This window comes from Aphelocoma coerulescens, chromosome 7 (assembly GCF_041296385.1).
Source record: "Aphelocoma coerulescens isolate FSJ_1873_10779 chromosome 7, UR_Acoe_1.0, whole genome shotgun sequence".
Taxonomy (NCBI): Eukaryota; Metazoa; Chordata; class Aves; order Passeriformes; family Corvidae; genus Aphelocoma; species Aphelocoma coerulescens.
This window is the reverse complement of record NC_091021.1, coordinates 27,725,664-27,743,502: the sequence shown is the minus strand read 5'-3', so window position 1 is coordinate 27,743,502 and position 17,839 is coordinate 27,725,664. Positions and strand designations below refer to the sequence as shown.

At 42.4% G+C, this 17,839-nt stretch overlaps 1 protein-coding gene across 10 annotated transcripts; it reads left to right on the top strand.

The window, feature by feature from the left end:
• The first annotated feature begins 454 nt into the window (after positions 1 to 454).
• On the top strand, positions 455 to 16,512 carry LOC138113122 (putative protein tag-53). 10 transcript variants are annotated; one of them, XM_069021019.1, is made up of 9 exons: positions 455 to 471; positions 733 to 1,132; positions 8,252 to 8,514; positions 9,274 to 9,353; positions 10,149 to 10,227; positions 11,722 to 11,768; positions 12,531 to 12,651; positions 13,552 to 13,738; positions 14,072 to 16,512. In XM_069021019.1, the coding sequence occupies exons 3-9, from the start codon at positions 8,352 to 8,354 to the stop codon at positions 14,736 to 14,738; spliced, it is 1,344 nt and encodes a 447-aa protein (XP_068877120.1). In that variant the 5' UTR covers positions 455 to 471; positions 733 to 1,132; positions 8,252 to 8,351; the 3' UTR covers positions 14,739 to 16,512. The 10 variants fall into 10 exon arrangements, with proteins under 10 accessions (XP_068877120.1, XP_068877117.1, XP_068877116.1 ...); XM_069021016.1 differs by lacking the exon at positions 455 to 471 and adding an exon at positions 500 to 587; XM_069021015.1 differs by lacking the exon at positions 455 to 471 and having other exon boundaries at positions 616 to 880; positions 1,025 to 1,132.
• Positions 16,513 to 17,839: the final 1,327 nt, after the last annotated feature.

Below are 17,839 nucleotides of genomic sequence, written 5' to 3'. Positions count from 1 at the left end.
AAAGCGTGCAAAGGGGTCTTTGGGCTAAACACTGACTTTAAAGGGCTTGGAACGGAGCACACAACAAACATAGCTCTCCGTCCTCCCCCTCCCCACCGCCGCTACCACCCAAAAAAAAAAAACCCCAAAGTTATAGATATGTTTGCTTCTGGCTGCGTTCAGGCCAGGAACAAGATTTTGCACTTTTCCCATGACTAACAGGGCAGTGAACGATTACGAGACGTTCTTCCCCGCAAGGAACACAGCCCGCAGCCTCCCGCGCATCCTCGGCTCAGCCTCCCCGCCGCCGGGCAGGTCCAGCCGCGCCCCGGCCGCAGGGACACGGACAGGGACACGGACAAGGACCCGGACCCCCGGCCGCTCGGCCCCAGCGCATCCCCCCGCGGCGCCGCGCAGGCTCCGGGCAGCGGCCGCCCTTCCGCCCGCCCCGGGCTCGCTGCCGGCCCCGCCGCCCGCGGCAGGGGAGGGAGGGTAAGGCCGGGGGAGGGCGGGCGCGCCCGGCCGCTGCCCCGGGGAGGACGGGGGTCGCTGCCGGGGGCTGCCGGCCATGCGGCTGCGGTCGGGGATCTCCGTCCTGCCCCGGTGGGGTGAGTGCCTGGGGCGGGGGCTGCCCGGGCGGGCGGACCCGAGGGGCGGCAGCGGGCGCGGCCAGGCTGAGTGCACCCCTGGCCCCATGCCGGCTCACGAGACTATTTTTCCTTCTTTTCTTTTCCTCCCCCCTGTCTCTGTGAGGACGAGCCCAGCCCTGGTGGGGAGCAGAGGAGAGGGCGGTGAGGCCTGCCCGCGGGCGGGGGCACCTGCAGCAGCCAGAGCCAGCCCGGGGCCCGCCGAGGAGCAGCGCCCGCGGCCCCGGGCGGAGAAGGGGCGCAGAGGGAAGGCGGTGAGGGCACGGAGCAGCGCTCATACACACCCAGCATCCCAGGGAACACCGGCACAGCCTGGCCGTGCACACGGCGGTGCTGCCGGGCAGCGGGGCTGTGGTACAGCTGTGTGCAGCTGTGCACAGAGTCGCTTTCACTCAAAGGTACGAAAGGAAACAAAGCGCGTGAAAGGAAGGAAGCGCCGTCAGCACTCAGCAGCCAGGAGACCGCTGGGGACAGGGACCTGCCACTTCCGCGATGCTGCGCAGGAGGTCTGTGGTAGGGATTGCCAGAGCTCTTACTGCCTGCTTCCAATTTAGGAGATATACCACCCTCCTCTTACTCATTCCCTTTTCCACAGTCAAAGAGCATAAAGCACCAAATGCCTTCTACCGAGCAAAAGACAAACAAAGAAATGCAACCATCCAAAACCCAAGCCAAAGTGCATCTGGCTTGTGATGAATACTGGACCATGTCAGCTGGGAGTGAGAATTTTTCAGAAGGCCGGACTCCAGTCCAAAATGGACCCTGTCATTTGGAGTCTGAATATGAAAACAGCTTGCAAAACATTTTTTCAGGCTTCTGACAAAAGAGTTGGTCCTTCTTTTGCTCTGGTATCTAGGCTACATTGTGCAGGCTCATGCATATCACTGGTTTTATTCACATGAGTAATTCCATTTGAATTTGGAGCGACAACGTGTATGTGTAAAGTTACTCATATGCTTTCTGTCTCCTTTATATATTGAAATGATGTGGGTCTGTTTTTTTTTTTCCATTTGATGGTGCAGCCCAGTAACTGTTGGCATCAAGGTTATTGTGAACCATCACAGTTATTATTGCTGTTTGTCAGCTGACACCTTTGTTTTCCTTGCCAGATTAAAATCCAGCTATTCCTCTCTATGCAATCTATTCCAGCTATGCAATTATATCATGTTTTTATGCAACCATCTTTCACCTGATGGTGTAAATTCATCTTCCCTATAAAAGATCTTTTTGTACTCAGCTTTTCCTCCAGTCATGACTGACAGTCATTCCAGTTGTGCCATCTGAGTCTTTCTCACACAAATCTCTCATGACTTCTCCCATACAGTATAATCTAAATTCATACTGATTCTAACAGGGTATCTGGATGTTTTAATATTTGCCAGCTGGAACTTTGTATTATTCTCATTGCCAAATGCCCTCTCTTTCCTCCTTCATATTTCTTCAAGCTACAGCTTCTGCTATTCTCATAACCTTGTATATCTTCTCTATCTCATTGCTGTATGTTTGTCTAAGGGCAAAATGTCACGGGGACAAGAAAAACACAATGTCTATCTTCCATGAAGTGTGGCATTAAGTTTTAAGTGTGACTGAGTGTTTTATTAGATGCTTCTTTTCCTCAGTCAGGGAATATAAAGAACAAACAAGTAAAATTCAGTGCAGACGTTTTGTTTTTAATGGAAGATAATAGCTTTTCACTGATATACTCTCAGCTGTCAGGTGTATACTCTAGTACCCTAATTCATGCCTGAGGAGAGTAGACAGGCTGAGCAGCCACTGACTCCTTTGTCAACCAGTCTTTCTTCCTAACCTAGAAGATTTTGTATATTAGTGCGAGTAGAGTCTCCCTTAGGAAATAAAGTATTTTGAAGTTACTTCAGCTGCAGGTCACAAGCTGTCAAGAAGATGCATTCAGTCACACCTAAGGACAGATTTATTACATTCAATCTCCAGGGCAGCTGCCTACTGTATCTTGAAAGAATCCAGCTAGTTAGTTTTTGTGAAATCCCCAAATGATGCCTTCTAGGAACACTGAAAACTGCTATTTCTGGGCGAAGGGGTGATGACCTGTGCATCGAAATGACCTGCTCCAGTGGTGACAGTACAAATTACTTCCAAGGAAAGGGTAAAAGGCCAAATACATCTTAAGACTGCCCTGCGAACATGGTGGGAATTTCTCATTTCTTTTATCATAAAGTCTGAGAACCAGGAACTCTCTTTCCTCCCTCTGTCATATCTAGAAGATGAAAAATCACCTGTTTGTCTCCAGTAATTTCTGAAGAGCCTCCTGCTGCAGCGACACTTCACAGGCAGGGTGTCCATTCCATTTTATGTGGTAAGACCACAACAGAGACTGAGTTGTGCCTATGGGTGGAGTCACCAACAGGACCCTAAATAAGATTTGAAAAGCAGATTAGGTTCCTGAAGTAAATATCCTAGTAAGGACCATAAATAAATAAAACCCATACACACATTGATTACGAGCCTACACTTTTGATCAGGCTGGTGCCCTGGATTTATATATCCATAACGTGCTATACTTGTGCCACCCATGGATGTGTATTTAGAGAAGTTCTTTCTCAGAAACTTCATTCAAAATTGAGATCCAGTCAAATGATTTATTGCAAATGTAAATTGTAATTAACAGATTGCCTGGGAAGATCTACTAATCAAAACTATATTAATTTTTAGTTTATAAAAAAGCCCCATTCTTTAAAAAAACCCTATCAAAAAACTAACAAACAAAAACCAAACAAAAAATCCCCAGGAAATGAAGTTTTAATTTACTAAGGAAACTAAGGTGGTAAAAATGTATTAATTTTCATCTGCACCATGAAACGTATTTAAATACAGTGGGAAAGGTAATTTCCTGATTCATATGCTAGAAGTGTATATAAAAATGTAACAATCCCAGAAATATTTTAAATACTGAATTTCTTTTTTCCAGGTACTTCCTCCTCTACCATTTTTGGGAAATAGATGAAATGTTTACTGTATTATTCTAAACCGAGTTTTTATTTTTGTATTTGTTTAGTTAAAAATAAGAAATATACCTAGCATACAGAAAATACTACTGCATATATTTATATTTATTTAGTAAGTTAATTTATTACTACTTAAGAGATCACTTTGTAATAGAGATGAAATAGTGCTACAAAGCACTAATGGCTAAAGGATTTTCATTTCTGGGTGAAAGCTTCCAGAAAAAACAAAAGACAATATATTAATAATGGAAATTTGCAAAATTTAATTTTGGAATGATATGCAAACATAAATTTATTATGAACTTCTAAAATTAGAGCTTTAATATTAATGTGATCTGAATTAAAGAAAAGCAGTATCTTGCCTGCAGAGCTCCAGAAACAGGCAGTGAGCTTTTCTCCGGGAGAGATCGATGATGTTTTCGTCTGTTGTGCAGTGAAGGTGCCAATGCCCTCGGTGCTGTGCCACTGCTCACTCCAGAAGGAGCAGTTACACACCGAGCCTTTCAGCGTATAGAGACTGTAATTATATGTGGCTGTTTCAGAAGAGTTACCCTCTTTAAAATACTTGTTCATGTCTAAAAGCATTTTGAAGCACTGAGATATCGCAGTGATAATGTTTATGAATACTGCCCTAAACTTGTTAAAATTCTCCTAAGAGCTACTCAAATAAAAGCCTCTCAGTTTTTTTGTCAGTTTTTAGTATGTCTGCTCTAAGCTTTATACAGACAACAGGGTTGTTATTGTTTTACCTGAAAGTACCTATCATTCTTGTGATGTCTGAAATCAGGATGGAGCTGTGTCTTCTGCTTTGATTTGTCATTTTACAAGTCCTCTTTCTGTCCTTCAGCTTCTCCCTGTAAGAAGCAATACCTCTTTCTGTTCCCTTCCTTTTGTCTTGACTCCTGCACTTGTAAGCTCAGTCATGTGGTAACTGCATGTTTTACAACACGTGGCAACGCCAGGCCCTTATTTCAGTTCAGAATTTTAATAATACAGAACTGTCACAGACACCCTATGGTCCTAGAGCCATTCACACTTTCAGGTTGAAACTCTGAAGCTGAGCTTCTCTGAAAATTACTTCCTGTATTTTGAAAAAAAAACCCAAACCAAACAAAAAAAACCCCCACCACAGAAACAGTTCAGGTTATCTTGAGTTTAGGAAAAAATAAAATAGCAAACGAGAGGATACTAAATTTATCACACATAGTGAAGCACTGCAAATAAACATGATATACTGAAAAAATAAAAGCCTTTTTCTCTATTCTAAACAAGTTGGGTTTGTTTCTAAAACTTGTTAAGGGCCTTGCAAGTCTCCAAAGTTTCCTCATTCATGCAGGCAGTCCCATTAAAACAAGACTTACAATAAAACCACCACTAGAGCCAAGGTTTCTAGGATAAGTGCAAATGGGAAGATCTGTTATTATTTTTGAAGAGCAGTAACACATCAAGTTGTCTAGTGAGAAAATGCAGTGTTCTGCCTTGAAAGGTTCAAGGCTTGAGTTCAGAAAACTGGGTCATTAACAAAAAAGCCCCAAAACAGAACAAGATTTCCTACTTGCCCCCCCCAGTGGTTTCATATCTCATTGTATTCCAAAAGGCTTGATCATTTTAAAAAGGAAACTTTTCTGAGCATACTGAAAACAGATGGAAATGAATCAAGGGGCCAGAGGTAGAAAAAAGCTTTAATGAAGATCTATTTAAGCAATACTTTAAATAAATTAATCATTTGTCTGAGAAGCCACATCTATCAGAAATATAAATAATTATATAATGAACATATAAACTACATTTCCTGAAGTAATTCCTGTCTTGCTGCATTTCCTGAATTATTTGTATTATGAAACAGTAGTGGGGCACCATTAATTGATACACGCTCAGTGCTATAGTTACTGCACTAATTGCAGCTCTCCAGGCCCTCGACTCTGCTCCTCCAGCCCTTTAACAATTGGGATTGATTGCACAGGAGCTATTTTTAGAATGGAATGGCAGAAGACTTTGGAGAGCAGCAGACATTTTTGTGTGTGCTACAGCTGTTTCAGGAAAAAAACCAAAAAGTTGGATAAAAATGTTTAGAGTTGTCTTTTTGGATTTTTTTTTTTTTTCTGAAGTCAGAGCTTCCTATTGGATAACTGATGTTGTATCAAGTTGAAACTGAGGTCAGTGGTGCATGACACAGGACATGGCTCTGTGACTTGTTCTCAGAAGAGGAGCAGCTTTTCTTTGGAAGTGGGACTGCTGAGGTTGACAGTAGCTGAACTCTGGTGGGCTGGGTTCTATAGACAGGCAATCCAGGAGTCAAGTTTGCAGTTTAAAATACCAATGATGAAAGGCAAGATTCATTATTAACTTGGTGGGGTTTTTTCCCCAAACCTGAAGTGGAGCAGTTAAGTGATTGTTAGGGACTGTAAGTCTGCTTCCAAGAATGCTTTTGCTGAGAGTAAATGGCCGAGATTCACAAGGGTCAGCCGATGCTCAAAAGGTGTCACTGGGAGGAGACACCCATTCAGTCCATCCCAGCTTGGCCTTTTGTTATCCCATCCTCCTCGCCTGCTTTGCAAGAGTTCAGCTGGGGTAGATAAACAATTGGACAGGACTTTGTTGCTAATCTGTTATATGAAATCAGAGCTGTCATCTTCTCTGAACATTTGTACAATAGGAGGCAAGGCTTGGAGGAAGAATAACAAGCAGAAATATGTAGGAAGAAGGATAACCAGCTTTATAACTGAGAAAAAAACCCCAAACCACAAGGGGACAAGCCTGTTTTACCTCTGTAAAGTATTAGTAACTAACCTATCACCCTTTTCAGAGTAAATTATATCAATAGCAGTAATACCTTGGCACTGTTACACAGCACTGCATCAGCAAATTTGAAGTGTTGTACTAAGGAAGTGACTGTCCCCATTTAGCTGTGGAAGTGAATGATTTGGCTGTGGTTGCACAGCATCTTAGCAGAGTTAGGGAGATAATCCCTGTTTCATGCCTTCAGCTTCTTTTTCCTTTCCCAAAGGATGCCAGAAAGCATTATGGACTTACACACCTATAATGTGTCATTACTTCATATCTGTTAATTCCCTTGGACATGAGAAATGCACACCTTGGTAAATGCCACCCATCTTTGTAATCCTTCAGAGAAAACATACAAAGAATATACTTCAGTTTCTACAGTAATAGCTTACAATATTGGTTTGCTTAAAAAAAGCTCCAACAAAATTGAAGTAGTTAATCTTGCCTGAATATGCTGCAAGAGATTCTCTCGCATCTTTTGGTCACTGAATATATATGCCAGTCTTTAAAAGGGTAAATTTTAAGAGATTAATTGGATGGTAAATTAAGTTAGATACAATCATTTCATATTAATATGAAATATAGCTAGCTTTTGTATCTAGCTTGTTTTACTGTAATCTTTGTTCTTCCTCAAATTACGTGAAACTTGCCCTGGACTTACACATTACCATCAGATAAATGACCATTTGAGCAGGTAGTGTGTGGTATAAAGACCATCCTTCTTTCCAGAAGATTTGATGTTGGCTCTTTGCTGGCAGGTCCTTCCTTCCTTCAGCAGTGGCCATGTGGGAATGGCCACAGCCACAGTGTGGCTGTGAACTGGAGTGGCTGAGTTTTGGACACACACCTTGCCTCTGCACCTGGGACAGCAGCAGCACATTGGAGCAGTGATGGCTCTGCCAGTGCTCATCTGCTACAGTCGTGAGGGAGGAGGTGGCATCAATGAATTTGCTGCATGATCATTCTGTTGAGCTGTGACTGTCTCTGACTTTATCCACTGGGAAGTTAAATACACACCTGCTTAAACCAGAGGAGTTAAGGGTGTAGAACAGTGTACCTGTGGAAAACAGGCATTACTTTGCAGTGCTGAAGAGTTAACTAAGTGGCCATACTGACAGACTCTCCCCTATTGATTTCCATCCTGGGTTCTCAATGCAGCTGGAATCTGGCTTTCACTGAAAAGGTCTTGGAACTGGGAGACTTTGTCACCTCAGACACATTACCAACACAAATTCCAAAATTTGGCCTAATCTTGGGGGCTTTTTGGGTGTGCTTTGTAAAATAATCTGTGTTAAAATAAGCCACTGTTTTGAAGAGGATTAATAGAAGAATGTTTTTCTGGTGCTTGTGTCTTCACAGAACACAGTGACATCTTGTGGCATGGGAAGGGCTGGTGTCATTTTTTTCCAGATGCATCCTCATTTCAGCAGGTTTACAGATAAAAGTCTAAACAAATTCTGGACAACTGCTAATGCATTGCTTCCATCTGTAATAGTCACTCTTTCAAAAGTTTTTTTTAAGTACAGGTTTGTCTAAAGTACTCTTTTAGTAGTGAAAAAAGACCAAGCCTTGGTATTGCAAATGTAGGGTGTTGGAGCTTCATTTCAGTTCACTGATATTTCTTGGAAAACTTTCATCTCCAGGAATGTTCCTGTCCCAACCTCACTGATACAAGAATCTGAGTCAGAATTTCAGGTGCTTTACTCAAGTTAGTGTATTATCACAGATGGACAAAGTTGTCATGTTGATTTTGATAGGATTGAAAGAAAACACAGTAACATTTTATCACAAGGTGGACACTTTTCCTTTTTCCCTATTGTTTTTTTTTTTTAACCTTAAACTTATTTTTTCTTTTTGCAGACCGAACAGGGTCTAGGCCCCGTCCCTGATATTTTGGGACCCTCCTCTGACATGGCTGCCCTTTGCGAGTTAATCCTTGGCTAAGATCCTGGTTATCAGCATGAAAGGGAGAGCTGCCCGCTGTGCGGGGGAAGGTGCCCGCGTGCAGCAGCCGCGTCCCTGTGACCGCTGCAAGCACGCCTGTGCTGTTTGCAGAGGGTTTGTTTATCTCTACGGAGGGCGCAGCAGCACCACGCTGAGGGACTTCTGGAGATACCACACAGGTGAGTTGGCCCCTTTGCTTGTATGGCAGGATTCTACATCCAGCCATCATGAAATTGAGGATACATTGTACTTAACGTTATCCTCATTTAAAGTCTTTCTGTCACAGGGATGGATAAACTGCTTTTTTTTTCATTGGGCAGATGGGGGTGTTTGTTCCTCTTGCAGGTGTCCCACAACGTTTTGAGTTCAGTTCAGTTCCTTTTGGGTTTTTATCTTTTCTCGACCATAAATATTGAGTCACTTAAAATGTCCTGGCTCTAGCAAGGGATATCAAAGAGCTTTCCTGACTCTCTAACACAGAAATAGTTCATGCATGTAAAGGTGCACAAAGGGAACACATGAATACAATACCTTGTAGGTTTGTATTATCAATGCCCTATCAAATATAAGCCTTTGTAGTTTTTGACTTGATGTATGGTTTTCCCTGTTCAGTTGTTGTTACTGGAATAAACCAGAATTGTGCTGCACTTCATGCTCATGGACTTGTCAAGTTTTGATGAAGGTAACAATTAAAATACAAGCAGTAACAAGTATTACATTTAAATATAATTATTACTCTTGTATTTAAATTTGCTAAATAGAAAAATGCATGTATTTAATTTCTGGGAGAGTATCTTCTGAACTAACAGAGAGGAAAGATGACAAAACAACACTTAATTTTGAGCAGCACAGCCACAGTCAAAGTCCACCTTTTCACCTTTTCCCAGCTGTTTATGTGTTGAATGCACCACTATCTTAACTTCAGCTTTGATTTATAGTGAAAAATGAATGGGAAATGTTGGATTGCTCAAGAGATGGTCCAGAAGAACTGGAAGAACATTCAATGGTGGCTTATAAGGTAGTAGACCAAGATTTATATTGTCCATATCCTGACATTTTATTTCCTGCTATACAGTGCAATAAAATGCCATAGATTATTATGCACTGAAATACTATGCCCAGAAGGTATTTTTGTGTTGGTGCAGTTCTGGATGTAGCTGTACCAATGTTTGGGAATCTTTCCGAACAGAGTGACAGTAATTCAGCTCTGCAGCAGCCCCCTGGTTTCCTCAGCCAGTGCTCAGTAAGTAGCAGTAATACCAGATAAAGACCCTGGCAGCACATTCTCTGACTTATCTGTGCAGTTGTAACAGTTGCTCTGAATTCATTTGCATGATCAGCTACGGCATAAAAACATTCACTCACTAAAGAACTCGTGTAGAAGAGGGACGGGGGAGTGAAGGGAAGTAAGAATTACAGCCCTGCCTGCGAGGGGAAGACAGAATTTAGGATATCAGGAGCTACAACACAATGAAATATTTCTACAAACATGCATAATCCAATATTACCTGAGCAATGCCTCAAGAGAGCTCCAGATTCCCAGCCCTGAAGCTGCCCCAGGCTGACGAGGAATGAGTGGTTCTGAAATGCCGTCCCCGTTAAACGGCAGAATGTTCATCAGGGCTTCCCACTGGGAGAGAATAAAGAGAGAATAATTAAAAGTTGGTGGCTTTTTGGGATTAATTGTTAAAAAGATCATCATGTTGTTAACTATATTTTGCTGATAGCAACCTTTGCATTTAAGAATTGTTTTAAAAATTATTTTCATACCATGTGCCTTCCTGTAAGCAACAAATATTTTTGCATTTTGCAGGGCAGACTGTATATTTTTGGTGGGACGGTGGATTCTGCTTTCACACAAGCAAGAACTCCTCTCTGGATATATGACATTGGTAGGATACACAATAGCCAGTTTTTTCCATGGGAAATTCCAAGTCCATAGGCAGTAATAAATAGTAAGAACCAAACTGGTTTCTGCTGCTTGTAACAGAGCCTTCCCTAAGCTAAGTAATGTGTGTAAAACTGTGTGTGTATTTTCCCCCAAAAATTAGGCTGTTAAGATATCAGAGAGTCACTTCTTACTTCAATTAGAGAGTATTTTATGGGAAAAATTTATGTATTTTAAGGTCTCAGAATTGCCATTCCTCCCTCTCTCCTTCTTAAATTTACTATTTGATCATAAGACCTGATAATTCATGTATTATTTAATTTTTATTTTTTATGCTATATACATTTTAAAAACCAAGCTCTTATGGAAGAAAGTAGATTAGTAATGTATATCTCATTTTGTACTTCTACTGAAGAAACACAAGCTGGAGCAGGAGAAATCAAATATAATTAAATAAGGTGGGAAATTAACATCAACATTTTATAACACAGATTTTTTTTTTTCTCCTAAGAGAAAACATTTGGGATCTCATAAGTGTACATTCGAATAAAAACAGTGCAGCATTTGGATTTAATAGCAGTGTCATACACCATGGATTTTCCCTTTGGAAATCCTGTGTACAGTAATGGCTGTTATTTTGATGTCAGATCGGGAGGGGAGAGAGAGGCTCAGTTCTTCTTGTGCCAGTAAATCTGGTGTCCAGACCAAGATTTGTGTTTCCTGGCTTCTTTTGCTACTTCACTATGTAACCTTAAGTCAATGGGGTTTTTTCAGTCCTTCCTTTGTGTTTTCCACCAGTTGTCTGAGATAACCTGCTGGAAGAAAGAAAAGCCTCAGAACATATTCTAAAGGAGAAAGCATCTTATTACTCACAGAACAGTGGAAATTAGAAATGAGTTATTCAACATTAGTTGTGTGTCTAGCAGTTTCATAGTTATTATTTAAAATCTTTTGGCAAGAACAGCTTTAAGTAATGCAAGCTTGCACTGATTTCTCATTGTACCTCTGGTGCTGGGTATCTGATATTTCCTCTCCTTCACGGTGATCCCAGATCTGTGATTTCTGGCTGTTATTTGAGGGCTGTTTAAAGGACCTGTGAGAAAGAACAAGAAAGAATAAGTCTGCCATAATAAGGTGTATGTGGTAAGTAGAAGGAACCATACATCCATCAGGAAATCTGGGAGTCCTACATGTTCATAAAATGATGAAAATCATAGGTTATTTCTGCATTGTGAAATTTAGCTTGAGGAAACAGGAAAACAGTGTGGTACCTGTGTGATTCTGTATCAGATAAGGATAGAGGAAAACTGTTCAAACTGTGTCTCCTGCAAGTCTCTTGGTGCTGCTGTCTTAGCGGGATTTCTTCAGCCTTGTCAGTAGAAAACACCAGGACGAGACTTACTTGAAAATGAGCTGTGTAATTTGAACAATTACTGTGGGAGGAGTGTCCTCTTGTGGTGCGGGATCTAAACTGCGCTTTATTAACTCAATCCCCCAGATTCCGCAAGATGGACAGAGAGCTGCAACGAACCAGCAGAGACGGAGGTAAGGAGCCAGGAAGTGGGGAATGTGTGAATCAAATGCCTGTTGCTTTGTTGATTAAACAGATTGCTTTGAAATATGTTCCCCCAAACAGTTCCAATCTCATCTCTTCAGAGACATGTGGCTATACTTTATTTCTTTGCACTTTCAATAACTTACGGCTTTTTCCTTCTTCAAAACAGTGTTTAAAAATACTGCTCTTAAATTTTAAGTCCTATATAAGAAGTTAAGTCTTCTCCTCTGCTGCTGCTTCTGTTTTTCTGAAATCCTTATCAAGAAAACTAATTTTAAATGGAGTATTGCAACCATACGTGAAGCCTGTGCTTTTAAAAGTAGGGTTGTGAAAACAGATTGGCAGCCACGCTAATACGTTTTGGAACGTGAAGTGCTGCAGCATTTTTTATTTCTTCAGTCTGAACACGTGGACTTACTGAGTTACTGCCACTTTTAATTGAAACCTGAGTGGAAGCATTTATGGCTTGGGCTTTTGAGATTGGTTTTGTATCACTACACATAAAGAATCACTAATTTTTGCTACTGAAACTTCATCTTCACAATGCTTACATACCTTGAAATTACACCCAAAAAATTATTAAGATGTGACACAGTTATCACTCTGGTTATGTGTGCTTGATGGAGGAGTCAAGAGAAAGTTTGGGACTGCAGGGTTCATTTGTGGGGGAAAAAAAAAAGGTGTATTTCCGAGACAGACATTGCTGCTGATATGACTTAGTAGGTTTTTGTCTTATTATTGAACTGTTCTAGAGCTCTGCACCAGCTAACAGAAAAGGTCACAGTGCAGTTGTGTACCATTCCAGCATGTACATCTATGGGGGATACTTTGGCATCAAGGGCATTTCTCAGGAGTTTTGGGCATTCCATTTTGGTAAGTTAAAAAAAGCAGGATAAGGTTTTGATCCAGTGTAAAACAACAGCTGCAGCAGGAGAGCATGGCTTGCTCTGCTAAGAAAATTCTTATCAGTAGAAACGCTCTAAGTTAGTTTTGGCTTCTCTTTGACAACATTTAGTGGTGAGTTCTGTCAATTCAATTAATTGCTGGCTGAAATTAATTAGACTATTGCACTGGAAGAAGTTTTGCAGTATTTACCAGTTTTACAGGTGAAAATCAGGGAGAATGTTTGTTTACTATTCACTAAAATTCTTCAGGGATTACCAAAAACCTTCAGATGCAGCAGAGACCCTGATTTCAGCCTATTAATGCCATCTTTTGATCTCAAATCTCCAACTGACCACGGGGAGCCAAACCTGACAGGAGATAGTTTATTAGCATATTCATTACCGGTCTGGTCATTGCAAACCAGATGATTTGCAGAGATTTCCTAAATGCATAACTTGTTATCTGATGGCCATTCTGTCACTATTTTGAAACAAATGATGGGTTTACCTCATCCTTCCTTCCCTCACAGAGAGAATAAGCAGAGACATTAATGAATTAAGGTTTTTGTTGACTGATTTCCCCCCTCTAACAGCCAGGAAAGTATCTTTCTGTGTCAGAGTTAATGAACTGACAAAGTTGTAGGAAAAACTGCTCTGTAAATAAAATTTCCATGGCATCTGTCACATGGCATCTGACATTTTCATTAAAAGTTTATTTCAAAACTGATTTTTTAAAATGCACATTTTCAGTGTCAGATTTTAACTCATAATAAGCTTAGAGCAGAAACCCTTACTCTCCAACTGAATAGTTACCTCCTCCATGAAAGAAATCCTTTTTCAAATAGTCAGATAAATTTGATCCATCTATAAATCAGTATTTTTGTTTCAGATACAAGGAAGTGGTTGTATGTCTCCAGCCCCAGTCACAGCAGCAGCCCCGGAGCTCGGCACGGCCACTCGGCTGTGGTTTATCACACAGCCATGTACCTCTTTGGGGGGCTGATGGGGCTCACTGAACAGAGGGACTTGTGGAGGTGGGACTTTGGAAGCAGCAGCTGGTCCAGCATCAGAACAAGGTAAACTATTCTATTTGTTACACTTAAAGAGCAGAGAAAGAGAGTTAATCTATTTGATACTGCGTGCAGGCAGAGAGGGGGACGATGCCCTCTTGGTTATTGTAGGGATTGTTCAGATCAGGATACAGTGCTGCTGCCATCCTGGGGCTCCAGTTGGCTTTGCTTGGGAGAGCTGTTGGCAAGGTGTTGATGCAGCTGTCAGCAGTGTAATTTTGATGTCCCAATGCAGCTGTTCAGCAGTCATCCTTCTGAGTCAAAAGGAAAACAGAAGCTAAAATCAGTGCTAAGTTTCTTGTTGGTCTCCTCTTAACTGCTGGTTTCTCTTACCTTCAGCCAAGGACCTCCTCCAGTGGTAGGTCATGCTTCGATAGTCTGCAAAGACTCTATGCTGGTTTTTGGTGGAGGGATTTCAAATTCCAGCCCTAATGATGACCTCTGGAAGTATCATTTCCACACACAGACATGGAAGAAGCTTAGTAGTACTACAAAGGGAAACTTTTCTCCTAAAATGTATCACTGCATTTTAGGAATTGGTGCAGCTTTCCAAACTACCTCAGATTTCACTGATACATGCCCCAGCCCCTGGATGAGGGAGCAGAAGGACCATCCCCAGATGGTGCCCATCCTGAGGCACTCTGGCTTTTGCAGCTACTTCCGCCCACAGCCCACGGAGCGGAGCAATGCCATTGAAATGAAAACCTTCAGCCTGCCCCTGGAGCCAGCAGAATTCCCTGCCTTCCAGACCACTTCAGAGGCAGGACTAGGCCCAAACAGAGACAGGAGCTCCTTGTCCAAGGACAAATCTCTCCATCTCTTGCTCTGTTCGGGAGAGGCTTTTGCTGCTGCTGAGGCTGTGGATGAAGAGGAGGGAACTGACTGCAGGTGCACGGCTGTGGGGGGTGAGATCAGCAGTACCAACACACTGCTGCTCATCGGGGGCAAACCTTTGTCCAGCTTCTCTGAGATCTCCTTCAGGCAAATGGAGTTTGATTGCTTGTGATTGCTTTGCTTGCAAAGTGAAAGAATAAATTTCCACCACCGTGGCAGTAGGTGGAAAACCAACTGCTTGCAACTGTCTTCAGCTTCCTATCAGCACGCTGGGGAAAAAAATAATTAAACCTTCTCATACTTGCTGTGAACAGATTTTTTACAATGTTAACAAAACCCGACATATATTTAAGTCACAACTTGCGTGTAAGTTGTGATTTCTGAGAGGAGCTTGTTGGAATGCTGCTCTTTTTGTTACTTTTCTCCTGGTCACTTCATATCCTTTCAAATTGCAGCGGCCGATGCTGCCTTGAAAATCAGAACTGCAGTAACCCCTATAGGCTCCACAAGATGCCATTTCAGGGGCAAAGCTTGCTCGTTTTGCACTGGCATAAGAGAGAAATACAGTCACATTTGAGGGATTCAATCTTAATAGGAACATTCTGTGAGATTTTTAAGATTTTATTTTCTTGAGTGTTCTTTGCACAACATATTTGCAACATGAGATGGGCTACAACAAAGGAACTCAATAGACAAATCAGCAACTGAATTCTAGAAGATGTTTAAGGATTGTATATAACCTTGAGGAATTGAAACAATGACTGCCCCCTGAAAATCATCAGCAAGGACCAGAGGAAGGGCACTATACCTGTAAGAAAAAAGGATTTGCCAAATAAGTGTTGGCTTTTATGACAGAGCACAGAATCAAAAGGGTTTGATTTCCCATGGCAGGGTGGGGAGGGAACAGAAAGAGGAGGGCTTGACAGAGTGACACAAAGCATGGGCTGTTTTGACTGGTAACTCACGCTTTAGGCACAAAGGGATTTCTGCCTTCCCAACCCCATCTCTGTTTTGCCAGCCTAGGTAGTACTGATTACACATTTCCCCTCTATACTAATAAATTCTGAGTTCATGTATGGTTTTTCTTTGCTGAAAAGAAAAAGTGCTTGTTTTGCAAGGTAATATTGTCCAGTATTCAAAGCATTTCTTTCCATAGAAGTTACTAAATACTGGCCTTCTGCTAGAACTGCAGCTGTCTGTAAGAGCTGCTGGTGTCTGAAATTACTGGAAAGTGTAAGTTAATACTTCCAAATATTTGAAAAGATCACTTTTCAAAAGTTTCATAGGAATAATGACTTTCAAGTCATTTACAGATTTCAAGAATATTTACAGATACTTTCATCATCTCTTCACAAGTAGCTGTCACATGAATTCAATAGGAAAATTATAGATGGATTTGCAAAAAGCTACTTAAGAGTTGTTTGGACCATCCATGACACTTATCTGGAAACAGAGAGGACTGTACACTGCCATGTGAATAAAGCCTGCTCCATTTCCTATCACTGTGTGTTCATTTTCACCTTTATGAGTCTAAAATATGTGTTTGTATTTTCAAACTGAGCAAAGACCTTACCTTTCTGACCAAGGAACATGATCCTGCAAGCCCCAGTCATTTCCTTGCACTTCGGCCGGCTTCGAGGGCTGCCCAGGCTTTGACTTTCTCCTCCAAGAACAAGAATTTCCCAGTTGGAGGAGGTTTGTTTGGAAGGGACATCAATACAGTGACTGAGCTGAGCATGTACTCAGCACTGCAATCTTAAATCAGCAGCTTGTTTTCCTTTTGCTGACTGACATGTCTGTTTTGGCATTATCCTGAGAGCTGCCGTAACACAGCCTTTTATCTGGGATTGACAAGGGAAGGAAATTTAACTGGAAAGGGCAACAATAAACCAGTGATTTTTCCAAGTCACGCAAAGGCCTCCTGCCAGGTAGCAGTTTCCTGGGGATGTGCAAGAGCCCCAGGAAAATGCCATCCAGCCTCTGCCATTCCTTTCTTCCTGCCCCCTCAAACTCTCTTCCCTTTGGCAGCCCCATGAAGGGTTTAACATTTACTCTGAGCCAACGCAGGCGGGACATGAGCCAGCCCAAAGGCAATGGCTTGGAATGGGCAGGAAAAAGCAGCTTGGAGTGTGCCCATCTCCCCCGTTCCCTCCCCGTGTGCCAGGTCAGGTGGGGCCACCAGCAATGGCAGCACCACACCCACGCCATCACCTAAAAGACCCCAAACCTCTCGAGCCGGCCCTAAGGGCCCCGCTGTGCCCTGCCCCTGTACAAGACACGAGTGCAGGGGCTCGGGAAAGGCCTGGCACGAGAGATGGGGGCTCAGGGCTGGCTTGTGGGAGGCTGAGCCGCAGCTGGCCCCAGTAATGCTGTGGAAGGGGAGAGAGCCCTGATGCTGAAGTGGGGCTCTGTGCCACAGCAGCTTTGCTGAAGCCACTGGAGGCTCTTTCTCCCCTTGTGGCCATTCCCAGGTCTCTGAAAAACAAGGGTGAGCTCAAGCTGGAAGGGAAGGAGTTTGGGATTTGAAGTGACTGTATCCCACAGAAGTGCCTGGCACCTCAGTCCACTCTGGGCATGCACGACCCATACTAAGTGCTCTCCAGTGTCAGGACCTAGGGACACAATTCTTGCTTACACCATTGTGACACTTCCTGGGTCATACCCCCTTTCAAAACTCAGTCAGTGCTATCAGCTACACCCACAGGGTTCTCAGAGCACCTCAAATGGTTTCACTCCTCTTTTCCCACCACAGTCACCTTTTCAGAGAGGGAGGAAAGAGCCTTCATGGATGTGCTTATGGTATTTCTCCATAACTGTAGCAGTTAATGAGAATTCATCCCAGGCCCAAGCAAGTGACTAAAAGCTGCTGCCATCTGAAAGCTCGGTGGTGGCCTGCATGAAATAATGAATGGAATTACTTCAGCTAGTGGCAAATATTCAGAAACAAAACAAACCACACCATTTTGGCTAGGACTGAAGGGGCTGCCTCTGAAGTTGGCTGTTTAGAATGTCTCTGAAAAGCAGGGAATTTGCACGTATCTGATATACTCACAGAAATTCAATCCACAGAACAAAAGCAAAAGGATGCAGCATTCTTGGCAATCTCATGTGAGACACAAGATGCGCTGTTGTATCATAAATTGTATATAAGAGAACAGATTGATCAGCGCTAAACATCTCAATAAACTCATTGTCTGTAATTAAGATTTGCTTTCAGAGCATTAAAATGCATGAATGGCAGAAATGTTTTCTTCTAAAATGCAGATATTCAAA